The following is a 24043-nucleotide window of genomic DNA, read 5'->3' on the forward strand; positions in this document are numbered from 1 at the left end:
ATTCAGATGTTAACTGCAATTAAAAAGCATTTAAATACAATTCATGAGTGTGTCAAGAGAAAAAAAATATAAAATAGCTGAAAGAAACATAGTAAACAATGAGAATCCAGGAGAAGAAGCTACGTAAAACTTTGGGAGGTTGTTCCTGTCTATGAGGTAAACCAGCCTAAACAAACTCTGAGGTCCACAGCTCATGGTTTTGAGCTAAGGATATGGACAAATTAGCACAGTTGATAATGTTGTTATGAAATCTCATTCCTGTTGCTCATTTATGCCTCATCTAGCTACTGCCTTGGAGAAAGGGTGATTGCTCTGGCATGACCTCCCCACCCAAAGCAGTTCTCATAACTTCTTATTACAACTTCTTTTCTATTTCTGAACTGTCAGTAACTCCGTTTGATAAAAAGGCTCATAATGTTTAACCCCCAAAGTGTTAAGAGAGAAGATTATTTAGGGGGTGTTTCAACTGCCAGAAAAACGGGAAATTTTCTATTCCTTGCATATTAAAAAGATTCCTTTGGCTTGCCATGTTGTTCAGCCATGGCAGAAACAGACATAGATGAATATAATATTATGGGTCAGCAAACTTAAAGCTTTACCCGTACTCTGAACTGGCTCAGAACGTTTCTTTTTGGTATAATTCCTTATGCATATCCTCCATAATTTTCATTTAGTAAAGTTAATACCTATTGCTGTACAACTCCTTCAATAGAAAGTGTTATGTTAATGGTTAATGTTAATATGATGTTAACATTTGCTACTGGAAATAATATTTAACAAGCACAACACTGGTAATTTGTTCATGTTGGCTAAAATTAAATACTGAAACCAACTTTTGAAATACACATTTTTAACTGACAGGATACAAAGAAGAGAAATGATCATTGGAGCTGAAATGTTTTTAAAACCTTTACATTCTAATTTGCTTCATGCGTCGTTTACAGCTGAAAGGGTCAACATTTAGAATCTGTATTTAAGTCAATGCTAATGCCAATAAACTTCTGTTTAAATTAATGCAAAGTATAAACTCTACTGGAAAAGAAATGACTCAGTTTCCTAACTACTTCTAAAGTCTCAAAGTCTGAAAGAGTCTTAGAATGTTCAATACTGTATGTGCAAAACCGCGTTTAGTGTCTTCAGAGGACTCCAAGTGCCCAAATCTCTCTTCTCTTGGCACACATCAGACATTGGGGCTGTGCTTGCTGTCAAGCCAATGGTGACAACTCCTGGGACACTGTCACTCGTGGGTTTTCAAACAGCTGGTCTGGATATGGGAGATTTGCAGGACTGGCAGCAATAGCTGGAAAGCATCCTGAATATAAGTAGTGCTGTTGCAGCCCTAATGGGGAGAGAAAAGGTGTGTTTCATTGGTACAGCTGTCATGTACTTCAAGAATTACACTGTGCTTTGTATTTTTATATCTGCATCATGGTATATTAGCATATGTATTCACAGAAGATTTTAGTACCCCTAGATAAGAAAAATGATAAATTACAACAGTTTCCAGCTAACAAGGACAGCCTGAATCACTACACAAAAACCTGATTTCCCCTCGGTTTGAACTCTTGGACTGTTTTGTTGGTGATGTGAGTAGAATAAAATTGTTCAGAAGTAGATTTGACTTTTTAAATACAAACCAGCTAGTCTTTCCATCAACTGAACTAATTTTGAACTTGCTGTAGGTGGAAGAAGTGTCACTGAAATTAACAGTTCAAATTATTATAATGGTTTTAACACATAGTACTATTTTTGGAATTTTTAACACTGAACAGTGTAGCAGTTTGTAATTCTCCATGATCCTAGGCTGTACTAATACAAATCTGTATACAAATATGGGATTTAAGAAGTACCAAACATCGTTCAAGTGCAATATTACTACTCTAGTGTTTGTAGGAGAGGCTGAACACAAAATCAGGAGCATTATGAGCTGGCACTGAACAGCCAGAATGATATTGTCATCACTTTTTAAACAGTTTTTCCTTCAGACATAAATGAACCTGTCTCATTTCAAACCATTTTACTAGCATGTTTTCTAATGTGAAGAGGTGAAGCTTACCTCTAATAGCACACTGTTGAGGATGGGGTTAAGATCCTCTGCCTTCATACTGCTCTGTAAACCAGAAAATAGAATGAAATGCCAGGACAAGAAATACATTTAGCAGAATGATACTGATAGCTGAGAAGTGGCTGTATGAATTCTATAAAGGTCTTGCTTTCACCTCGATTCTTATTCAGACTTTATCTCAGTATTCCTGGTAACTGTGTCTACAATTCATACACACTTCAGTAGACCCTATGTATTTCTATCACAGAGCACAATGAACTCAGACACGCCCAGGGTTTTACTTCTTCATTAATTCATGCACCACAGAGCTTCAAATTGCCTACTTTCCTAGGCACGTGAGGTTTATGCAATTACATTGTCTGTCCATCTGTCTACCAGTGGCTTTTTCACCTCCCCCAAAAGTTTTACCCCCTTGCTCATTTTCAAGGAAACGAGAAGGAAAAATACAGGTCAGAAGGAAAGCAAAGTTCTTAGAAGGATGACAAATATTGGTGGTTAGGAGGAAATGAAAGGTTCAGATCAGCTCCCCTATAGAAGAAAAACCAGGTGAAACTCAGACCCCCAAACTGGAGTCAGGATGTGCTGCACAGGCTGGTGAAACAGCTCAGCATGCATGGCATTTTTCTCAACCATCAGATAGGAATAAAGATGGATACAATGAGTAGTGATGCTACTAGAGGCTAGAAAATCAAGATTCATTAGCTTCTCTGCTTTTTCAAATGGCAAAAGTTCTTCCCTTTTTGATTCTCACTGTTTTTTTGATTCTCTGTGTTTTTTCAGAATGACAGTAACCTCCAGCAAGAGGTGCTTGCTTTCAACACCAAACAAAATATTGATTAACTGAAGGATTTCCACTTATTACCTTGTACTTTTCATATTACAGACTTACAGAAACATGAAACACCTTAATTTTTGATTGGAACAAGATGGCAGAAGAAAGTGAAAATGGTTAGACAAAAGAAGAGCATTTTTACTGCCAAAACCAAAGAAAACCCATTACGAGGGTCACTGTTTAGCTGATTGCCAATAAACTGAAACAGAGAGAGAGCAGTATCAATTAAATACTATCGATTGCATGAATCAATAAGTTAAAGTTTGAAAGAAATATTGAGTGGCAAGCAAAGCTATTATTTCTTCCTTCTGCATTACTGCTCACTCAGAAACACCACCAGCATTACAGGCTACGTGTACAGCCAGAACTACAACTTAATAACTCTCTTCTAGAGAGTATTTTGGCAGTGCAAAGGATCTTTGGGCTCAGTTTCTTATATGTCTACACAAATGTCCACAAAAACAATTTGGTCCTAAAATTGAGTAGAGAGTTGATAAGAACAAAAGCCATGGCAATGCTTATGAAAGCTTTAGTTTCTAATTTTCTGAGCTGGGCAAGTTTAATATTTCATGTGCAGTTTGTTTTTATATATTTGTGAATGCATTTATTGCAAGTGTCCCACAAATATATGCTAAAATACAATCCCAAAATGCAAAAGAAGCATTTTTTCCCCAGAGTAATGGAAAGGAATGTAAATTATTCAGAATAAAAGCAACCCAATAAATCATGTTATTTACAAAGAACTGAAAAACCTTTCACAGAGATGTGCTGAAAGAGCTCACGGGAGAACTGAGAAAATTTCCTTTGAAGTACATTCATGTTTTCATGGAGCAATCAGGAGAGCCAGAATTCGTTCTTTGATGTTTACAGAGCAATTTCAGCAACAGCACAATTTTGAACTCTGAATCCTGCTGTAATACTCAGATTTCAGTCATCTTTGAAACATCTTGAAAGGCAGGATACTATTCCTAGCAAAGATGTTCACAGATAAATGGATGTTCCTAAATGGAGAGTATGATGTGATAGAAGTCAGAGTGATTTTTTTAAGATGGATGACCAAACAGATTTTCTAATCTCTTAAACCTTTTGAAAAAGGGGATTTAGTAAAGGCAGAGAAGACAGAAACCATCTTAAGGTACTGCAAGTATGATCTGTTAATGACTTTTACACAAAGGAATAGGCTGAGTAGGATAAGAAGTATCATCAAGCTGTGGAACTCCAAATGTGTGAGAAGTGTGTGGAGTGGTGATGAGGAAAAATGGGAAATGGTGTCTAGAGAGATTTTAGAAGGCAGGGGACACACTGCAGTCTATCAAGGCTTATATCCTGCTGTAAAAATGCTTTGTGTTCTTCATCTGAGGAAAGAAGTGGCCTCTTTGCTGATACCTCATATAAAGCCTCCGGACTCAGGTAAGAATTTCTGTTTCAAGAAGTGGTTAAAAAGAGCCCAAACACTACAGAAAATGCTGTCATCTTACCCCAGCTGCTGTTACAGAATCAGAAAACTTCTTTGATAAAGTTGAAACTTCATTGCACATGGCACTTGTTAAACTGGTTTAAAAAAACAAGAGAGACAAATATGAAAATACATATCCTTGTCCTGCCAATAGATAAAACCCCTATGACTGTCCCAGGCACAAACTTAAGAGACAAATATGAAAATACATCCTTGTCCTGCCAATAGATAAACCCCCTATGACTGTCCCAGGCACAAACTTCATCCTAGAAGCCAAGATGTTCATAAAGCAGTCTTGCTTCTAGTAATTTATTTTTAGGGATAGGCTTTGCTCATGACACACTTTTTATGTTCCTCCACTGCTGACTACAGCAGCAAAATTAAGTCCTGTTATTGCACACACTAGTCTTTGTTGATAGTGCAGTGCTTCAATTTTTTCAATTCTAAACTTCTAGTTTAACTGATTTTTTTTTTCTGATGATTGCAGCAAAGCAGCTCCAAGGAATACTGTCGGAAAGAAATCAAACTTGAGTGAGAACAGTGAGAAGTTTCCTATCTGAGCAATAAAACATCTACTGTGTGCTAAAAGGAGAAGCACACTTTTGGTTCACATAGGAGAGAACAAGGAGATCTGGTGCTATTCCAAGATCTTTCACTGTTTTCCTAGACATTCGCAAGTGCATCACACAGAACCTCATCGTGCAAGGTGCACCATACCTTAGCTCTAATTCTGACAAATACTTGAGCAAATGCTTTGTTTTAGACTGAAGTGTACCTATGGACTTTGCTACTCTTGATAGCATTCCTAAGGACAAGCACTTGCTTAAATACTTCCCTTAGGACTCAAGAATTTAAAATATCTTAATGTCAAAACCCACTGAAATCAGTAGACTTGATAACTATAGAGCTTGAGATCTGAATTTTGAGTCCCAGGAGATAAACTGGCTTCTTGAATTTATCTGTGTTTCATATGGCTAATTACAAAGTTGCTGACAAACGTGGTCTGATCGTTTAGAACTACACATTGATTTTTGCATATTTTTGGTAGATAAACACTAGATAATGAAACTTTATTGGCAGACAATACCACTGCATTATGCACTCTAAAAGCAAATTCTGTGTGTGCAGGCACAGCAGCTTTTGTAGAGGGAACAGGAAATGCAACCCAAATTAGCAGGTATGTTCACTTGCTGGAGCAGAAACAACTTTTAGCCTGTGAATAGGTCATGTTTTTGTAAACACAAAAAATGACAGGTAGCCTATGTAACTTGATTCCATGAGAAAATATAACACCAGGACCCCTACAGCCAATGCTGTTTGTTGATCCATGAACTTACTGTGCCTCCAAGTGCCAAAAGCTGAATGGAACGTCAAGAGTTTTAAGCAAATGTCAAATGTTCTTATATGAAGTACATAATACTCACTTTGTCAGTACTTTTGCTTGATCTTGAGCTGTTTTTTCTACTTCTTGCCCATGGAGAATTAATTCTGCTACTTTATGAAGCTGTTCAATACAACGAGCAGTTACCTCAGCTAGACTTTCAATGGACAGCATGTAGATTTCCTTCAAATAAAACCAGGAATAATACAGTCAATAATATCAACACCAATAAATGGAATTCTAAATATATACATATAAAAGAATTTCAAACATAGGAGCTCTCCCCACTCCAACTGGAAATACCACCACATACATAGTGAAGTAACACCAGCTATAATGTCATCCTCACAAACAATACTGGAAAATTAAATATCCACAATTGTATAATACAGACCTTATACTCATCCTGACAAATGAGTAAAAACAAGTATCTCATTTGTTTGGATGGGAACTAGGTCAGGCTCTTGGATTTTCTAACATAGCACTTTTAAATCTAGTCCTAAAATATACAAAGATCCCTAAACTCTAAAATAAGTCATAATCATAATTATTTTCATATGGAGCCAAAAGTACTGAGTCATTCCTCAGATGAATCTCCAGAGCAGAAATGGATAATGTTCCCAATAAAAAAGTGGCTTTTATCAGCAATTATAAGAGTCTCTACCTAGTGCTATGGTGTAAGAGCTCTCACAAGCTGATGCCAGTTGGAAATCTGCAATCACATATAGATCTGTAATATATAGTGTATATAATCTCTGTCTCTTCTTTAGACATTTTTTTGTAAGGAAGCATGACAGATAATTTCTTATTAGAATTAATGACAAAAATCTTGACAAAGATACCAACCACATTTAATATTGCCATAACTTGACAGAAAATATTCAACCACAATTAACCTCATCCACAAGAGGAATTTTCTCAACAAACACAATACTTTTAGCCTTAAGAGCTATCTTTCATAAAGAGAATCAACATTTGTGAGTTGCCTAAATGATAGTTCTGTTTGTGATTCAAACTGTTTATGAGTTTAAATAAATTTTGAACATTTCTCCCATGTATTGTCACTGGGAGAAAGAGATACCAAGCAATGTTGAGATACAATGTGCAATTGACCTAACACCACAGAATCCCTCAGTATGTTGTGTATACACATGAAGATACACAAAAACACAGATATAAAACAATAAAAACAATGGGATGGGCAGAAGACCTGCTACTTTGATATCTACTCATGGAAACAGAGTAACAGTAAGAGTATTTAAGTTTGTCTCCTATGGACCTGCTACTTTGCTATCTACTCATGGAAACAGAGTAAGAGTATTTAAGTTTGTCTCCTATTTGGTCTACAGTGAATAACTGTATATTATTATTTCTTATTGCCTCCATGAGTTTAAAAAATAAGGACAATACATAAAACCAACACACAAAGATATAGAAGGAATCTTCTCTAACAAAGTATGACCATTTACTTAATGAAACTTATCCTCCAAAGGTTATTTTACCTCCACAGTTTTCTTTTTATCTCCTCCCGCTTTATCACTGTCAATTTTATCATCTTTTTCAGTCTTTTCTTCACCAGCTTCTGCAGGTTTTTCTTTCAGTGTCTCATCTATGTCTGCTGGGGGGGAAGAACTGGCTTCCTCCAGCCATTCATGAGCTTTTTTCCTAGCCTGCCAAACACAGAACCCAAACCCAAAGTTCAGTTCAAACAGTGAATATCAGATGAGACTCCTGAACATCAAGTACTTCCTTTTTACATGCAGAAGTCTGAATATATCAAGAGTCTGTGTGGCATTCAGTTAAGTGTATATTTAAGAAACTGTAAGGAGAAGCATTTCTAATTGCATAAAGATGGATCATCTGGGGATAACTCCTCTAACCAACACATGGAGTTGGCATTAATACCAAACATATTCATATTTCAGCTTTATGAGGTATCACTCAAATGGATTTAGATGGAAATTTTTCTTACAGAGTTATTTTCCCAAAGAAAAGAATGAGAAGTGGGTATAGAAAAAGAAAAAAAAATTGGAGAGAGAAGAGAGGTGTACTAAATTCTTCAAGGAAAAATAGAAAATCACCATAACTTGAACTGCCTTTCCAGGCATGAAAGTAGATCAAAGTGGAAAAGTCTTGAAGTTTTCTACAGCCTCAGACTATTGTTATGCTTAGTAGAAAATTTATGATGAGTCTTTTTTAACATGAAGTCAAATTAAAATATGTTAAGGCCTAAGCCTAAGCTAGTTATGCAGAGTCTACGTAGCTAGAGAGATAAACATTCATTTGAGACTAAGATCAGCAGATTAATCACCTTTAAAGGGACCTGATAGTACAAATGTGACCAGCCACATGTGACTTCTAACTTTTAGGTGACTGAAGGCACAAGAGACTGCTCTTAGCAAAGAAGGTCTGCAGAAGTCCCTCAGAAGAACAAACATGTTGAGCAAGAACAATGATTCTGAACCTGACCTTTGTTTCCAGTGTGTAGGAACAAATCTGCTGTGCCCAGGAGTGGTGTTCTGCTGAGACACACCTGGCTCAAGGCTTTCTAAATCCTTTGTGCTAGCTAGTCACTGCAATTGCATTGCTTTACTCATCTCACTTCTTCCATGAAAGCTTTTCTGTATTCATCAGTTTAGTCTCACCTTCCTATACTTGGCTTTCTGAGCTGTCTGAGCTGAGCTAGGTACTGCTCTGTGTCAGATTTCAGAACAAAGCTCTCCCTCTTTGGCCAAGGAACCAAAGGCAGCTCACTGACAGGTGCTAACCTTATTAAGTTTGTCAGGAGTAGCAGCGACGTGCAATTCGAACAGCAGTTCTGTGAGCATGCTGACAAACTCTTCTCCCATATCTGCTGCAAGAAAAAACAAGACAGTTTTTGTTAGGCTGTTACTGCTGTAATATTTAATATGATCAAATACATCCAGTTGAATAGTTTCCCCCAGCATTCCAGCACAGTGACACAGGAAAGGGATATGTGGGTGTGTATATGCTCTAATAAAGAAGAGAACAAGCAACAGGGATACCTGCACAACCAGATATGCCAGCCTGGCACTTCAATTGCTCCTTCTACCCCATTCTAAATTCCACTAAGCTTCACAAAAACAGGTGAGAAGAAACTGCATGATCCCTAGTTATCTGACAAAAAACACAGGATCCAGAAAATAACTAAAGAGATACTAACCCTTCAAAACGAGCAATAAAAACTGCAGCAGGGCCAGATACTAATCAGTTTCAGAAGAAACAAGCTCTTATACTCTTCATACATATTCTGTATTGCTCTGCCTGCAAACCACAGCTAAGATATGTGTTTACTTTTTATTTTAGGGTTGAGATTTGCTTAAAGGAAGAATGTTTTCTGGTTTGCTTTGGAGTGATGAGCCCCAAAGAATTCACACTTTTATTTCACAAGATTTATGAGCAAAGAGAAGTATCACTAGATTCAAACTTCAAACAAAGAATTCTTCATCTGCAATGCCCAAGAGACTGAGCTTTCCTTTTAACACCAAGAAAACAGGTCAAGAAGATTGTGTTCTGGCAGGCCAGAGAGATGCACAGAGTTCAGTTCATTGCTGCCCTTACTAGTACATTTTGGCAATAGGATTTTTGGGCTTTGCAATCAAGTGCCCCTTGGATACACTGTACTCACAAGTTCTTAAAACAATGTCAAGTTGTTTTGTGAACAGCAGCATGCTGAAAACTGATAAGCAGTTCACTGCATCAATGCAAAATTACCAAAATTGTTGATAACTGGCACGTTCAATTGAATACCCATTTTGGTTACCATCTTCCTTACCCTCACATGTGAAATTTTGGGGGTTATGACTTTCAAAATGTAGATAAAGCTACTTTTTCAGCTATGCTCCTCTTATTATTTCATAAACAACTGAAAGGAAAGAAGTTGCAGTGAAAAATACATGAAAGGGTTGCATAATCAAAGTGACAGAAAACATCAGAGAGAAGGGAATGCATGTGGCTTTCTGCTACTTGTGTCAGAAAATACATGTTCCTTTTCTTTCCTATGTATCAAATTTGCACCTATCTGACCGTTAAGCAAAGGCACAAAAAATACTGATTCCAGTTTCAAGTTGCCAAGAATAAAGCCTCTCCCAAATCCTTTCCCAAAACAGTTCTACAAAGATCACTGCAGGAATTTCTCCTTCTGCAGGACTGAAAGAGAGAGAAAACAGAGCAGCACTAACATCTTTGAGTGAGATCCTGAGAGTCCAGGATATGAAGGGACCCTGAGAGTTTACATGAAACAAATAGTCACCTTTTTTCAAACATTGGAATGTAAAATACTGGGTTTTTTTCTACTCTAAGCTTCTTTTTTTCTGAATATATCCAGCACTGATAAATGGCACCATATAAATAACATGACTCGAATGACAAGGAAATGGTAACAAATTAACAGTTAAGTGGTAATTCACTTGTTTTCAAATACTGCTCAGTGGCTAGAGGAGATTTTCAAACCCCATTAGTTAATCTCTTTTTTAGGGGTTTGTCTTCCTTACATAAAGTAAAAAAACCACAGGTTTTATTAAGCTGGGAAGCACAAAACAAAATCATACTGAAGGCAACTTAGCTGTAGTTTTAACCTATTTAGCAAGCAGGATTAAAATCAAAATTCCTCCACAGAATTTAACTTAGTCTGCTATCTCTTGCCAGATTAGCTAGCTTAAGTTAAAATATATAATTCTGTGTAAAAAAAAATGTTATTAAAAGGGCATATGGCTTACTGACTTGCTTTTATAAGTGTAAAACCTATTACTGTGTGTATAGAATTGTAGGCTCAGCCCTAACAGAAAGCTGCTTCGATAAGTGATTAACCTTTCAATTCTTTTGGTGTCCTCTAGTGGAACTAACATTTTTCCAACTTAATACTAATAAATGAAATTTATCTGCCATTCAAATAGAAAGAAATCTTTAGCCTGGTCACAGCAAAGGGTGTGAGTCATTTTGAACTGCTGCCTGAAGTAAGACCCAATGCAGCTGTAAGGGGGAAAGAACATGTGTGTGGTTATTATTTCTGCTGTCATAGCAGAGGATGTGTTTCATTGCTGAATGGTTTGCTTTTGCAAAAAAGGCAAAACCTGCAGCACACTTTGATGTGGTCTCCTTTTTTTTTTTTCTTTTTAATAAAGTGCTCATTGTCTTGGTTCCAGCCCATTCCAAAGGCCAGTAAATGTTTCAAGGAGCATGATCAGCAACTGTGCTTAACTGAAAAAAAACAACTGACCTCCAGAGAAAACAACTCTCTGCAAGTTTCAAGGCAAGGAACTATTTCCCACAGAAATTCAGGAACAACAGACATGAATCCTCACTCCTAAGCAGGGAATACACTTTCTGGACTTACATTTCTCACAACCCCACAGAGGAATGTTTTACTTTCTATATCTCACGCTTCTATGACAATATAAATCCAAAATTAAACATTCATCAGCTTCCAGAACTTTCAGAGTATTAATTTAGTGACTAACTTATGAAGAGCATTAGCATATCAGAAATTATAGTTTGGATTGTAATTTTTTTAAATTATTAGATAAAGAAGCAACAATTATTCATATTGTTAAATCTCTGTATTTCCAATTACCTTTTTGTGCCTGCACCACTTCATCATCTGATTCCTTTGGAACAAAAATCTCCTTTATAGCAATTAAATCATTTTTCACAGTCTCCAACTGTTCTCCGTCAAGTGTTGCTAAATATGACTGAATCTGTAAAAGAAAGGACAGTAGGCATTCCTAATCAAAACAGAGCATTTCTTAAATGTTAATTTAGAGCTTGAAACCAAAATAGGCTAAGAAACAGAAACTCCTGTTATGTTCAAATCTTGTCTAATCTTCCAATGTAGAAATATTTTTAGTTCTCATCAGCAGCATTTGTTGAGTATCACAAAAATTACACCAGCCTTGCCAGATCATCAGGTCTCTACCTTCCCCCAGAACATGAGTTTTCAAGTATGAATCTATGGTTTAATTGCAGACTGTTACAGGCATTTTGGGATTGCTTGGATGAAGACAGCAGGCAAAAAGAGCAGAGGCAGAACAGTTAGCCTGAGCACTCATAGGAAGAGTTGGAAAAAGAAGCCTATTTCCCTTCCTTCAAAATGCAGCCAAAATTATTGACAGTCTACCTGTTTGAATGTATTGACAGGTGTGTGCATGTCTCAGGTATCTGCATATCTAACAATAGGGTGGCACACCTAAGAGGGATGGAAACAGAGTCTTTGGATCACTGTTAGTACTACAGTTACCTGGTGTTAATCTCCTGAGTGCACTCTCTGTGGAAGACAAGAGAAATGCCTTTTCTCCCCTTGATACAAAACTTTTAATGTTTGTTTCAAGGGTTTTTTTAAAGCTTGCTTGACAGATGTGCAGACTACCTCAGTGTGAGACTGGAGAAGCTGCTACCTTCTCACTTATGTGTCCCTGTGTTGACACATCAATTGTTTTCTATCTCTTTCCTGTTTTGTGGGTGGGTTTTTTTGGAGGGATCTTTCATTTTGGTTTGGCTTTTTTTCCCAAAAGCAAGCCCTTGAACCTCACATGTGGGGTTTGAATTTATGGTTTTTCATTTAGACACAATGACAAAAGATAAAAACAACACTGACAGTATGTACCTAACTGTTATCCATAAAAGCTTCTTTTATTTGTGAGAGCAAATAAAACATTTTAAAAAAGAAGTTGTTTAGATTTTATTAAAAGTACCCCACAGGTCAAGGAATGCTAATTACAAAAACAAAAAGATGAAAACTTGCTTTTAAGAAATTTATTCAGAAAACTGTTTCAGTACAAAAAGACTGCTGGGAATCTACAAAATTCTGTTAGTCTACTGACAGAGATCTGCTGATCTACTATCAGAGTCAATAAATTGACAGCTGAAATTAAAATATATATTTATAACATAGGCCTTAGTAACATTACCATGTTCTTCAGAGAGACATTTGTATACTTCCAGTAATAATATCTTAGGGTGGTTTTATGGGACTCGAAGAACTAACACAATAGGAACAGAATAAGCAATCTGGAACTCATTTTAATTTTCTAGCCTCCAGGTGTAGTAGGTCTGGAATTCATGAATGCATTTGTGCCTGATATAAAACCAAAAGACTTCAACCTCCTTGCAAATTCTGCAAGGAAAGTCAAGACATCTGCACAGTGTCACGACCTGAAAAATACACACTTCTTATGACCCTGACAAAAACAACTTTCAGTTATGAAGTTGTTTGCTTTGAGTTAATCTCAGAGTCAAATTTTAGGTGTATTGAGATTGAGTTCCTAAAGCCCAGGACTGGCCCATGGCACCAATCCAGCTCTCTCTGAAGTTGATGGAAAACTTACTGTTCATCCCACATATACCTGCAGAATGAAATTAATGTAAAGATAAATTTACCAACCACATTGATTTATGCTGTTTGCATACTGTACCTGAGCTTCACTTTCATTTGACAGGATTTCCAGAGCTTCAAGATGAGACAAACCTTGGAACTCATCAAAAAGTAGTCCATAATGTGCTGTTCTTTCAGCTGTAACTTGCTGGGCCCGTCTCTGTTTCTCTTTTTCTTTAGCTTCTCTCAGCAGCTGTAAAAATATACATCATCCCTGTTTTATTGATGGTGCTGTAAGTGTGACAGATTTTATTACTGCCTGCTTCTGCTTGGCTAGGAAGTAGTAATAAGATTTGGGAGTATATCACACCTGCAGAGCTAAACTTTTAGAGATGAAATAGCTAACTTGCTTTTTGGTACATTTCTTAATAAAATATTTAAGCAGTATTCTAAGTGGGGTTTTCCCCAATGGTAATTGCTAATCAAATTTTTTTACAAAAACAATGATCAAACAAATAATCTTGCTTCTATTCTCAAAAGCAATGTCAGCTATGGATACCGTGTAATAAGTTTGGACACCAATTAATTGTAAGGAAAGAAAAGTAAAAAGGACTATTTCATACCCAGCTAAAGAGCCATGCAATCCATTCCTCAGACCACAGAATGGGAAATAAATTACTTTCAGGACCTACCTACCAACTTGCATAAATAATGTACCTACAAAAATATTTCCTAGACAATATTTTTAGCAAATACTAAAGTCAGTTTTATGTGACAACAGGACTGACAAAACAGATTGGCCTGATCAGGTATGACTTCTGCCAAAGGTGGGGCAAGAACTACACTCTGTATATTTGGGGATATTCTGGAGTGATCTTATACACTTCTATCAGTGTATAAGAATATCCAACGTATTTTGTTGTATATCCAACATATTTTAGATATGAATAATATGGAGCAAAGTCCCTTATGAACATGAAGACCCTGTCCTACCTAACTGATTTCTAAAATTTTAACACTTGTGATGACTCTGGAACTGTCTACTTAAATACATTTGTTTTTCCTGTGTCTTCCTATTTTTCATGTACACTGAAGAAGAATTTTCACTGGCTAAAGATTTCCACTCCAATCTGGATCTTATTCACTCCTATCAGTGTATAAGAAGGATGGAAGAGTATATCCAATAGGATCTTCTACTCCTTCCTTCTAATCCCAGGAAGAAACAGCCTCTCATATGGATTTGCTACAGTAAAGGTGGTAAATAAGTCTGAACCACATCTTTAGTCACCCACAAGCCTCTGAATACAGGTGAACTCCTGCCACTTACACTATTTCATCGTTCAAAATTTCTACAATATTGTCTTCTGTGACTCATTTATTACGAAGGATTTACGATGGTAGATTTTTTCCTCTGAAGTCTTCACCTTCAAAAATAACTCACAAAGTTTTATGAACAAATCACTGGAAAGGAAGCACTATATTACCTGTGCAACCCATGAGAACTGATTTATGTCATTTTCTGCCTCAGATTTTATGTGCAAATTCATGCATATCATTTAAGATGACATTCTCAAAGACTCATTTGAACCTTGGGCCTTAATAAGAGTTAATTGCTTTTGACCTACTACAACAGTATCAGTCTGTTCACACTTCAAACGAGAGGATCAAACATCTCACTAAAAGAAAAATACCTTACTCCTCTCTCTAAGAAAGTAAATATGCAGCAAAATTAACATGGGGTTTTTTTTTCAATGTCTATTGATTTCTACAGCCTCCTAATGTTTGGAGAGCTAAACTAATTTTGTACTGACAACACTTACACTTCTGTTTTATCCTACCTCTGAACTTTTAAACATATGAGTCACAACTATGTAAAGGTACCATTACTTTAGATGAACACTAAGATACAACTTTTCATAGCTTTAATTCCTAATGTAATGTATATCATATTCCAGTATTACTCATTTCCAAGGAAAGTAGTATAATGGTGTTTATGCTGGAAGATATCTATCCACAGCTGCTACAAAAACACCAAGAATTTGATTCTATCTCCTGGTGTAATGATTTATCACCACATAAACTATCTTACTTAAATCAGCTATTGCACATGTGATTACGCAGAAAAGATGATCTTACATTATCTTTTGTGGTTCTGTGAAGAAAAATAAAGTGGAGCAAATACAAAGCACAATATTTATTTCCATAAGCCTAGCCAATATCTACTGCAATAAATAAAGCCTCTCCCTGAGGCACCTGAAATTCTGGGAAAAGAATCTGAAATTGCGTTGACAGAGCAGTATTTAAATAAATCCAACCTGAGACAGAGAAACTGTTCTTGCCATCAGTGTTTTGGTTCTCTTAAATCCAGGATCACTTTCTGCAAGGACATTCATGGTTGTCTTCCCAATAAATTCCAAAGCATCTAAACCTCCAGATAATACACTTTTCCCCTGTATAAAATAATGCAATGTGGTTATTTTCTACCCACTTTAAGCCAATATCAACTGTAAAGAGTATTGCTTTTGTTGACACCGTCTTTGAACATTCAGGTCCCTCAATTTTCTATGCTTTAACTAACATTAGGAATTATACATTTACTTTGTTCTGATTACATTTTCCAATGGGAAAAAAAACCCCCATAAACTATACAAATACTTCCAGTTAACTAAAAGACTCACAGTGGAGGAAACAACTGCTGCAAATAAAAAAAACGATGAGTAATATCAAAAAAGGGCTGGAGCACCTCTCCTATGAGGACAGGCTGAGAGAGCTGGGCCTGTTCAGCCTGGAGAAGAGAAGGCTCAGGGCAGACCTGGTATGGCTTTCCAGTACATAAACAGGACCTACAGGAAAGCTGGAGAGGGACATTGTGCAAGGACAAGCAGTGACAGCACAAAAGGGAATGCCTTTAAGCTGAAAGAGGGTAGAGCTAGATTGGAAATCAGGAAGAAATTCTTTACTGTGAGGGTGGTGAGGCACTGGAACAGGTTGCCCAGAGAAGTGGTGGATGTCCCACTCCTGTAAATGTTCAAGGCCAGGTTGGATGGGGCTTTGAGCAACCTGATCTAGTGGAAGGTGTCTCCACACAAGAACTGGATGAGCTTTAAGGTCCTTCCCAACCCAAACCATTCTACGATTCTCTGAGGATCACATTAATTTCATCTGATGGCATCCAGTTTGTGGGAACATATTTTAGACAGTAATAATATGGAGCCAAGTCCATCATGGACACGAAGACCCTGCCTTTCCTAAGTGATTTCTAAAATTTTAACACTTGTGATGACTCTGGAACTGCCTATGTAAATCCACTTGTTTTCCCTGTGTCTTCCTATTTTTCATGTACACTGAAGAAGAATTTTCACTGGCTAAAGATTTCCATTTCAATCTGGATTTTGCATCTGTCAGATACTCAAATGCTGATGTGATCTGATATATAATGGGAAACCCTACCAAAGTCTCAAGTGGCACTACAGGCCACTTACTGAGACCTTATGTTATTTTTTTAACACATTCATCACTGTGGTATAGCAGCCACTCTAGGCTGCCTACAATTGTAAAGAAGACTTCCCAAGAATTTGTAGAATAGTTTAGGAGAAGACTGTATTTTTTTTCACTGAAACTGCTGATAAAGTAATAACTGACTTGGTTGTGCTTAATTTTATTTTTTTAATTTGACAGTTTTATTTAACAGTTATTTTGCTGTGGAAGAGACTCTAAATAGACTTAGAACAGAACTGTTTTTCCAAAGACCTACACATGGAAGAGACTCTAAATGGACTTACAACAGAACTGTTTTTCCAAAGACCTACAACTTAGAAAATGTGACCTACAGTGAAGTTGAACCTAAAAATAATGAAAAATAACTAGAGCAAAGAGGCCAGATAAAATGACTCACTGTGTTCTGTACAGCATTAGTTATAGCTGACAGCATGCCACGAGATCCAGATGAAGGAGAAGAAGGAATATTCTCAGAAGTGCTTTGGTCCAGAGAATCTTCTGCTTCTAACAAAAAAAAAAAAACCCCAAACAGGTTACATCACACTTTCAACCCTGCAAGTCACAAACTACAGTGAACTGGTTTCTGTGATCAAAATCTTGCCATTTTGTAAATTGAACTAATTTGGCTGTGTCAAGGAGTTTTGTCCAATTTCAGTGAACTTGAACTTACGTGTGATTGGGGTTTCAGCTGCAGGAGGCTCTGCTGTTTCTGAAGATGCTGAACTTGTGCTGTGAATCCTTAGGGTAGTTCCTGCTTTTTCCTTTACTGCTGTTATCCCATGACCTGCAGCAGAGGCATATTTTAGATTATATAATCTGAAAATTTATTGCTAACAGTGCACAGTATTCTTATACTCCATGACTTATGACAGTCAAAATAACTACTAAACTTGCCTGAATTACTTAATTTTTTCTAGGTTAGTAATTCAGTTGTTCTACTATATCCAGTATATTAACTGACTAGAAATGCTGAATCTGAAAAGGAACACTTGTTTCAGTGACACACATAAATTTAGTTCCCTGCTTTACAAAATGCTAAATATTCTAATGCAATTAGTTTAAACAGAAATTGATAGTCCTCCTAAGGCCGTAGGGTTTGACCTCATCTAGTTTTCAGAATTCTAGAACAATTCACCCAAAATCAATCCACTGTATGTAACTGCAGGGCTGAGGTAAGGGATTTGTTCTTCAGTCTGCTGCACTGGTGCTATGGACTTACTTGAATCACTATTAATTGTGCTTTTAAATGAATGGAATAGATACTCCATGTCACAGGCCTATCCATTTCATCTAAAAAAATACAATGGTCCTGCAATTATATAAAAGAAAACTATGAACAGTGAGCAAAAATTTCAACTGTGTGCAAAAGTTACAGGTTTTCAGATTAATTTCCCCTTTTTTTCCTGTATCTAAACATTTAAAAGACAATTTTATAGCCTTCAATTGTTTCTCATAGTTTTGCAGACAAGCTAATACTTCCAAGAAGAGAAGGCACACAATACAGTTGCTGTATTGGTGTTTACAGACTTACAAAAAGCATTTTCAGGGCTGTGGTTACACACACTAGAATGACAAGAAACTACTCCAGGTCGGCTAGGGGTGGCTTTGCTGAGCTAAGCTGCATGGCACATATGTCTGACTACAACAGCAAAACCAGATGTGATCAGAAAACCACAACTGAAGCAAATCAGCACTGTTAGATACACAAATGTGCACAAGCATGGTAAGAGGTGTGTGTTGCTTTGGAAATGAAAATGGTTATCTGTAATTTCAAAAGGCACAGAAATAAGAGAAGTCCTGGGAGATAAACCTAATTTTAGAGATAAAGTTACAGTGGTTTTGTTACTCTGGGTGTGGTAATGCAACTGAGCTGATACTGTAAACTTAGGAACACCTCTGACATCTCCCTTTACTCATCTGTAACAGCAGAGACAGAAGAGCTGCCAGGGTATTGTTAACTGTGCTTTTGGAAGAAAGCATGTTTTTTTCCCCAGTGTTGTTGCTTTTGTTTATCTTGCCTCCATGATTCCTTGCCTTTCTACTGGCTGGCAATTTCAACAGAATATTGTTGTTCCCATTGCTAGCTGGGAACTTTCATTTGAAAAGGAAGGTTTTGCAAGCATTGCCTAACAACGTGACCTGCCTTTTAGTTAGCCTGATCTGCCCAGGGCCAGGTTACAGCACTCAGAGATGCTTTTATCAGATACATCCCACTTCACTGTAGGCTCCCTTATCTTCCACCTCCCAGCTTAGCAGCTTTGGATTCCCTGCAGAGCTGAAAGAGGCCAACAGACACCTCTGGAGGGCAGTTCAGCATCTCTGAAACCTAAACCACTCTCTGTAGGAATTGCTGTCCATTTAGTACTCCCAGGCAACTGGACTCCCTGACACAGTGGTACAGACAGGGAGGAAAGGTTTGAGATTTGGTCCCTGGCTACCACACAGCCTTTGTAACCTTTTAGTTACTTTTACTGTGTAAGAGGTATTGACAGATGTTAGTCTTAGCAATGGCCCTAAAGGTAAAACCCCCTAAACTTACACGGAGTGAAGCACATGCATATAGAGAACAGACCTTGCTTGGAAATGTAGCATGTTGAGCATCATAACTTCAGCACCTCATGAGTGCCCTAACTCACCCAAAACAACACAGCATATGAAAGGCAAGGCCTGTAGAAGAAGGCAGGCACTTTCATTAAGCTAGCAGATGTCTTAGTTGGAAGAAAACCCAAAGAGCTTTCAAGCATACAAGCTATTTTAAAAACAGAAGTCACAAGTTACCAGTAGAGACTGAAAATATTTTTGTTTGCTGTTAGAGCTAAGCTAACCTAATGGTTTCTTGGTGCAGGTATGGGAGGTTCTGCTCCTCATATTCCATACTTGTCCCTTCCACTTGCCCTGACACAGATCTCAGAGTGTCAGTTCAAGGAACTGAAGAGGCAGAAAATGGAATTTTCTTTCTTCTACAGTTATCTTTATGTCAGTTTAGCTTCCTCAACTGGACTTCAGGGAGCTCAGAGGAGCATAAGGGAAAAGAAAGCAACATGCAAGGAAAAGACAGTTGTGGGACTGTATATTCCACTGGCTACCAGCCATTAGATTGCCTTAGCTGCAATAGGAACTCATTGTTAGAGGAGAATTCTATCAACACTGTTACTGAAAGACTGGATGATGTAATTGCTGATTTACTAAAAGATAGAATTTAAAAGAGACTAAAAGGGTGACAATTATTATGACAAGTTGTCTCTCTAGATGACAGTGAACCTACTTGTCCTATTTCATCATCCCAGCAAGTATTTCAGTGGTTCTACTCCACTGCTGTTCCACAAGAGGGGGAACCAAATTTCTTGCATCTCCTGAAAACAAAAGAAATCTCTTCACGTCATTGATGAAGCAGATTCAATAGCTTTCTTAGGGTGACATCTAGCGCCAGACACTGCACATGGTTCAGGCAGTGACTGCTACTAATCCAAAGGCATTACAGAATCTCTAGAGTATCACATCTGCCTCGTGGCAGGGACCTTGATCCAAATAACGTCAAAATCAGTTCAAAGACAATGGAAATTTTCTTTAGAATACAAAGCTATCACCGAAACAATCCCTGGCTATATGTGCAAAGTTAGATAAAGAGATGTAAGGTACAAACTGTATAGAAACTGCCTTATTATTAGGAACTAAAATCAGCTATGCTAAACAAATGATAGCCTTGCAGTAAAAATGCTAATCTGTTTGTGAGCTCTGTATCAGTGTCTGAAAGATAATAAAACTGAGATTCTTGGAACAACCATTTCAACTCAGTCCTAAATAAGCAGGAGTGTAAAAATATTATTTACGGTAAGAATCATCATTCATTGGAACAACCTCCCTGGGAATCTGGTAGGAAATATTATTTACAGTAAGAATCATCATTCACTGGAACAACCTCCCTGGGAATCTGGTAGAATACCCATTGCTGGTTTTCAAGACCATTGAGTCCAACCCTACCGTGGTTACTAGACCATGGCATTAAATGCCTTCTTCAAGTCTGAAGGAGAAGGGCTGAACTATCAGGTTAAATACAGGTTGAGAACACTTCTGTTCCACAGATAGTTACTCTGCCCCCATCACCTTGTTCTGTGTGTTCCCATCATTTCCCATTTGGTAGTGTCTGAGTGATCAAATGGTGAGCCAGATTAGGGAATTTACAAACTGATCCAGTTGAAGATCTAATTCTTACTTCAGCTGCACTTTCCAAAATGTGTCCCATAAACTAGCTCCTCCCATCACTACATGAAGGCTACTGTTAGCACAAGAGAAGGAAGAAATATTCCTTTCAGCAGCAACCTCCATTTATATAAATTTAAACACATCTTAGAAACCCATTCTGAATTTAACTAGAAATGCTAATTGATTGGATTCTCTGAAAGAGAAGGTAGTTATGTACTCCTGAATGTGGATGTTACTGAAAAAAACTTCCCTCCTTCTCTGAGAAACAGAGAATATGCTTAAATATGTTGTTCTACTCTCTGAAGTCTGGTGTGACAGCTTAACAGGGTGGCAATGAAAGCTGGAATGATTTATGAGAAGTGAATTCACACTGCATGGGTAGAAGTCATGGTGCATAAGCCACTAACCTGCATGAGCACAAATCTGGGTTGGAGTGCTTTGACTTCAGAAACCATAAGCCTTTGGCTGATTTTAACTGTATCAGATTATGGATCCTTTCTGAGAAGATACCACAATGAGGTAATTCACTAATTTTATGAACAAGCCAAGCACCTTGTCCATAATTTTGCCCAAAGAATTATTTTTGTGCTTTGACAGATTACAAAGGTCCATCTTCCTATTAAAAAAAAATCATGCTTCCCAAGTGTATCAGGACAAAACTGTCTATGAAGCATCAATAAGCAACAATGAATTATTTCTATGCACTTTACTGATTGAGCACTTACCCACTGTGGCAGAAGCTGATGACAGGAGAGATTTTCCCCAGGTACCCCAAGCTCCCCATCTACTTGCTTTAGATGAAGAGTCTGTGGTCTGTAAGAACAAAAATGTTACTCCACAGATGTTACTTCCAGAGAAATTAAACTGTTTCTAGTTTACAAAAGCTTGGTGGTGTGACTTAATTAATTTTATCCCTGTGCAGGGTTTATACATACAACTCCCTAGGGTTTTGTGAAAAACAGTACATACATTGTACAAAATTCTGTCCTTACAGATGCAGGGAGGGGAGGGCTGTTACAGAAAAGAAAGTGTTACTTACTGGACTGCTTTGTTCATGCAGTGCTTGCTCAGATTCAGGTTCTGCATCAAGGCTTACAGTTTCAATGCACTCAGTGTGCACGTCTTCAGTTGCCTCTTCACTGGAAGGCAGAGTTTCAACTATTTTTTCAGTCAAAGGGTTTTCATTAAGTAATATGTCTCCTTCTTGTCTATTACTGCCACTCTGAGAGACCTGTCCATGTTCATCTTGTGAAGACTCAGGCAAGATTTCAGCTTCTACGAGGTGTGACACTGATTCATGAGGCAATACCTCATTGCTGGGCATTTTCATTATTTCAGGTTTTTCTTCAGGTGGGATGTCATCAGATATGTCTTCAGACATTTTCAGTTCTGAATATAGAAAGTAAAGTCAGTTTCCATAAACATTTGGATGACTAAAATACAGTGTTTCCCATATGCTACTGCTGAAAAACAACAAACCTTGATGTAAGGCCTCCTAAAGAATGGAACCCTGTGGCACATGCATCATGCTGGCACAGGTAGCATGATAATACTCTGAAGACTCTATGCACTTTGCAGGATCTCACTCAAGTATGAAGAGCATCATTACTGTTTTCCAAACTATGGTTTAGTGAGGGAGAAAGGATGTTCATTTTCTGAAGAAGTCAAATATAAGAGCTTTCACATGGTTAATTTCTCTACTCCCTGCAATAGCCAAGCAGCTCTTGCTCTCTGTCATCACTGCTGCATACACAGGTTCCTGTAGCCTGCTGACTGATGGAGAGGAGGATGACACTGTGTGACTAAAGGGTGATATTTCTGTGTTGGAGAAGGCATAATTTGAAAACATGACAGGCCGTGGTCCCTGCAGCCATTTCATAGACATTCATGGCTCACAGCATTTCTGCATCACTTGTCTCAAAGGCCTGGAGAGTGAAATGCTTCTCACCTGCTTCTAAAGTTTCAGCTGTGTGATTAAACTTCAGTGTTAAAGCCAAGGTAAGCTTGAGGTGCAATTACTGATGTCTTTTTTGTACATTACAAACCAGTTTTCTTTTATTTACTCCAACGTAATTTTCAAGGTATTTTCCACCACTGTGCAGTGATCAGGGTGAGGATTCAGGAAGGCAAAGAAATAGTCATTGAGCAAGCTCTGCAGCTGAGTAAGGAGTGGCACTGGCAGAGTCCAAAAGGACTACTATATAGTGATCACTACCACTCATTGGCAACAAAAGTATACTTCGCACTCAGAAAACAACCCTTGACAGCTTGCAAGCTCCTGACTATACACTGAATTGCATGGCATAAAATAAACTCATACAGTCCTCTCTAGATCTTGTCTTTTCATTGACTCCCATATTAATTAAATATGGTTTAAAGCTTTGAACCTGTCAGGAAGAACTGAGATTCTATGAGAGACTGAAGAACAGGGTGGGGGGAAAAGGCAAAATATAACTGAGATATAGGAGAAATCTGTCCCAGAATGGCTTTAGCAGCCTGTTTATCTAACTTGAATGTAGATCAGCTGTTCCAGGAACAGCATTTGAGACCAGTGAACAAGAAACATAAACAAATAAACACTTGGTATCACTTATATTACTTCAGCTTACACTGCACCTTAATTATCTTCAGAAAACATGCATTTACAAGTCTGAATCCTTGCATTTGCCACAAGCATTTGCAGTTTGCCATGACAAACATAGCTTGTACTTTAAAGTGTGTTAGCATAGATAAATCTTGCCATTGTTTTAAGAGAACTCAATGTGTGATGGGCAGCATCACCTAAAGAAAATATTTGTATCTGTAAACCACATTCCACCATCAGATACGAGGATCCTCTACCAAAACCTGTAAAATCTGTTCACACATGCTTCCTAATTTTTGCACGGAGATTAGCTCCGTGTAAACCCAGCACTTTTTGAAGGATCACACAGACATAAGCCCATGAATTTTTGCAGAACTGAGTCATCTTGGGGGACCACTCGGGCCACAGTCCCTGCAGGGGTTTGCTAAACTTTCCTTACAAGGAGCAAAGGCACATGAACAGCAAATTCCCGCGTCAGTCAGAGCACTCGGTAAGGCATCATTCAGCCTCTCATCCGTGAGACTACACTGAGCCAAACCACCTCGGACAACTGCGCCCAAAGGGAGTTACTCTGCGGGGAGTTCACGGGGGAGATGCCGAGGGCAGGTCCAGCCCAGGGGACAGAGAGAGCCGCGCCCGCCCCGACCGGCAGCACCTCGGGGGCAGCGGGACGGGACCGGGACCGGGACCGGGA

General features: G+C 37.9%; 1 protein-coding gene across 1 annotated transcript; it reads right to left on the bottom strand.

The window, feature by feature from the left end:
• Nucleotides 1–1237: 1237 nt before the first annotated feature.
• On the bottom strand, nt 1238–22146 carry FAM114A1 (family with sequence similarity 114, member A1). The gene is made up of 13 exons (XM_009072910.1): nt 21805–22146; nt 21491–21578; nt 17233–17346; nt 16960–17066; nt 15380–15514; nt 13165–13317; nt 11328–11451; nt 8503–8588; nt 7237–7404; nt 5778–5917; nt 4376–4448; nt 2057–2110; nt 1238–1339 (listed from the first exon to the last, which is right to left on the bottom strand). Exons 1-13 carry the CDS (start codon nt 22144–22146, stop codon nt 1238–1240), a joined length of 1686 nt encoding a protein of 561 aa, XP_009071158.1.
• Nucleotides 22147–24043: the final 1897 nt, after the last annotated feature.

Source organism: Acanthisitta chloris, unplaced genomic scaffold (assembly GCF_000695815.1).
Source record: "Acanthisitta chloris isolate BGI_N310 unplaced genomic scaffold, ASM69581v1 scaffold2194, whole genome shotgun sequence".
Classification (NCBI taxonomy): Eukaryota; Metazoa; Chordata; class Aves; order Passeriformes; family Acanthisittidae; genus Acanthisitta; species Acanthisitta chloris.

What these genes read in the sequence shown, in the direction of transcription:
- FAM114A1 (XM_009072910.1), bottom strand. Translation starts at nt 22,146, where the DNA reads ATGTCTGAAGACATATCTGATGACATCCCACCTGAAGAAAAACCTGAA. An exon ending in TGCATGAACAAAGCAGTCCA is followed by an intron (nt 21,579 to 21,804) that starts GTAAGTAACACT and finishes TTGTTCTTACAG; the next exon opens with ACCACAGACTCTTCATCTAA. An exon ending in TCAACAGTGTGCTATTAGAG is followed by an intron (nt 1,340 to 2,056) that starts GTAAGCTTCACC and finishes TCTCCCCATTAG; the next exon opens with GGCTGCAACAGCACTACTTA.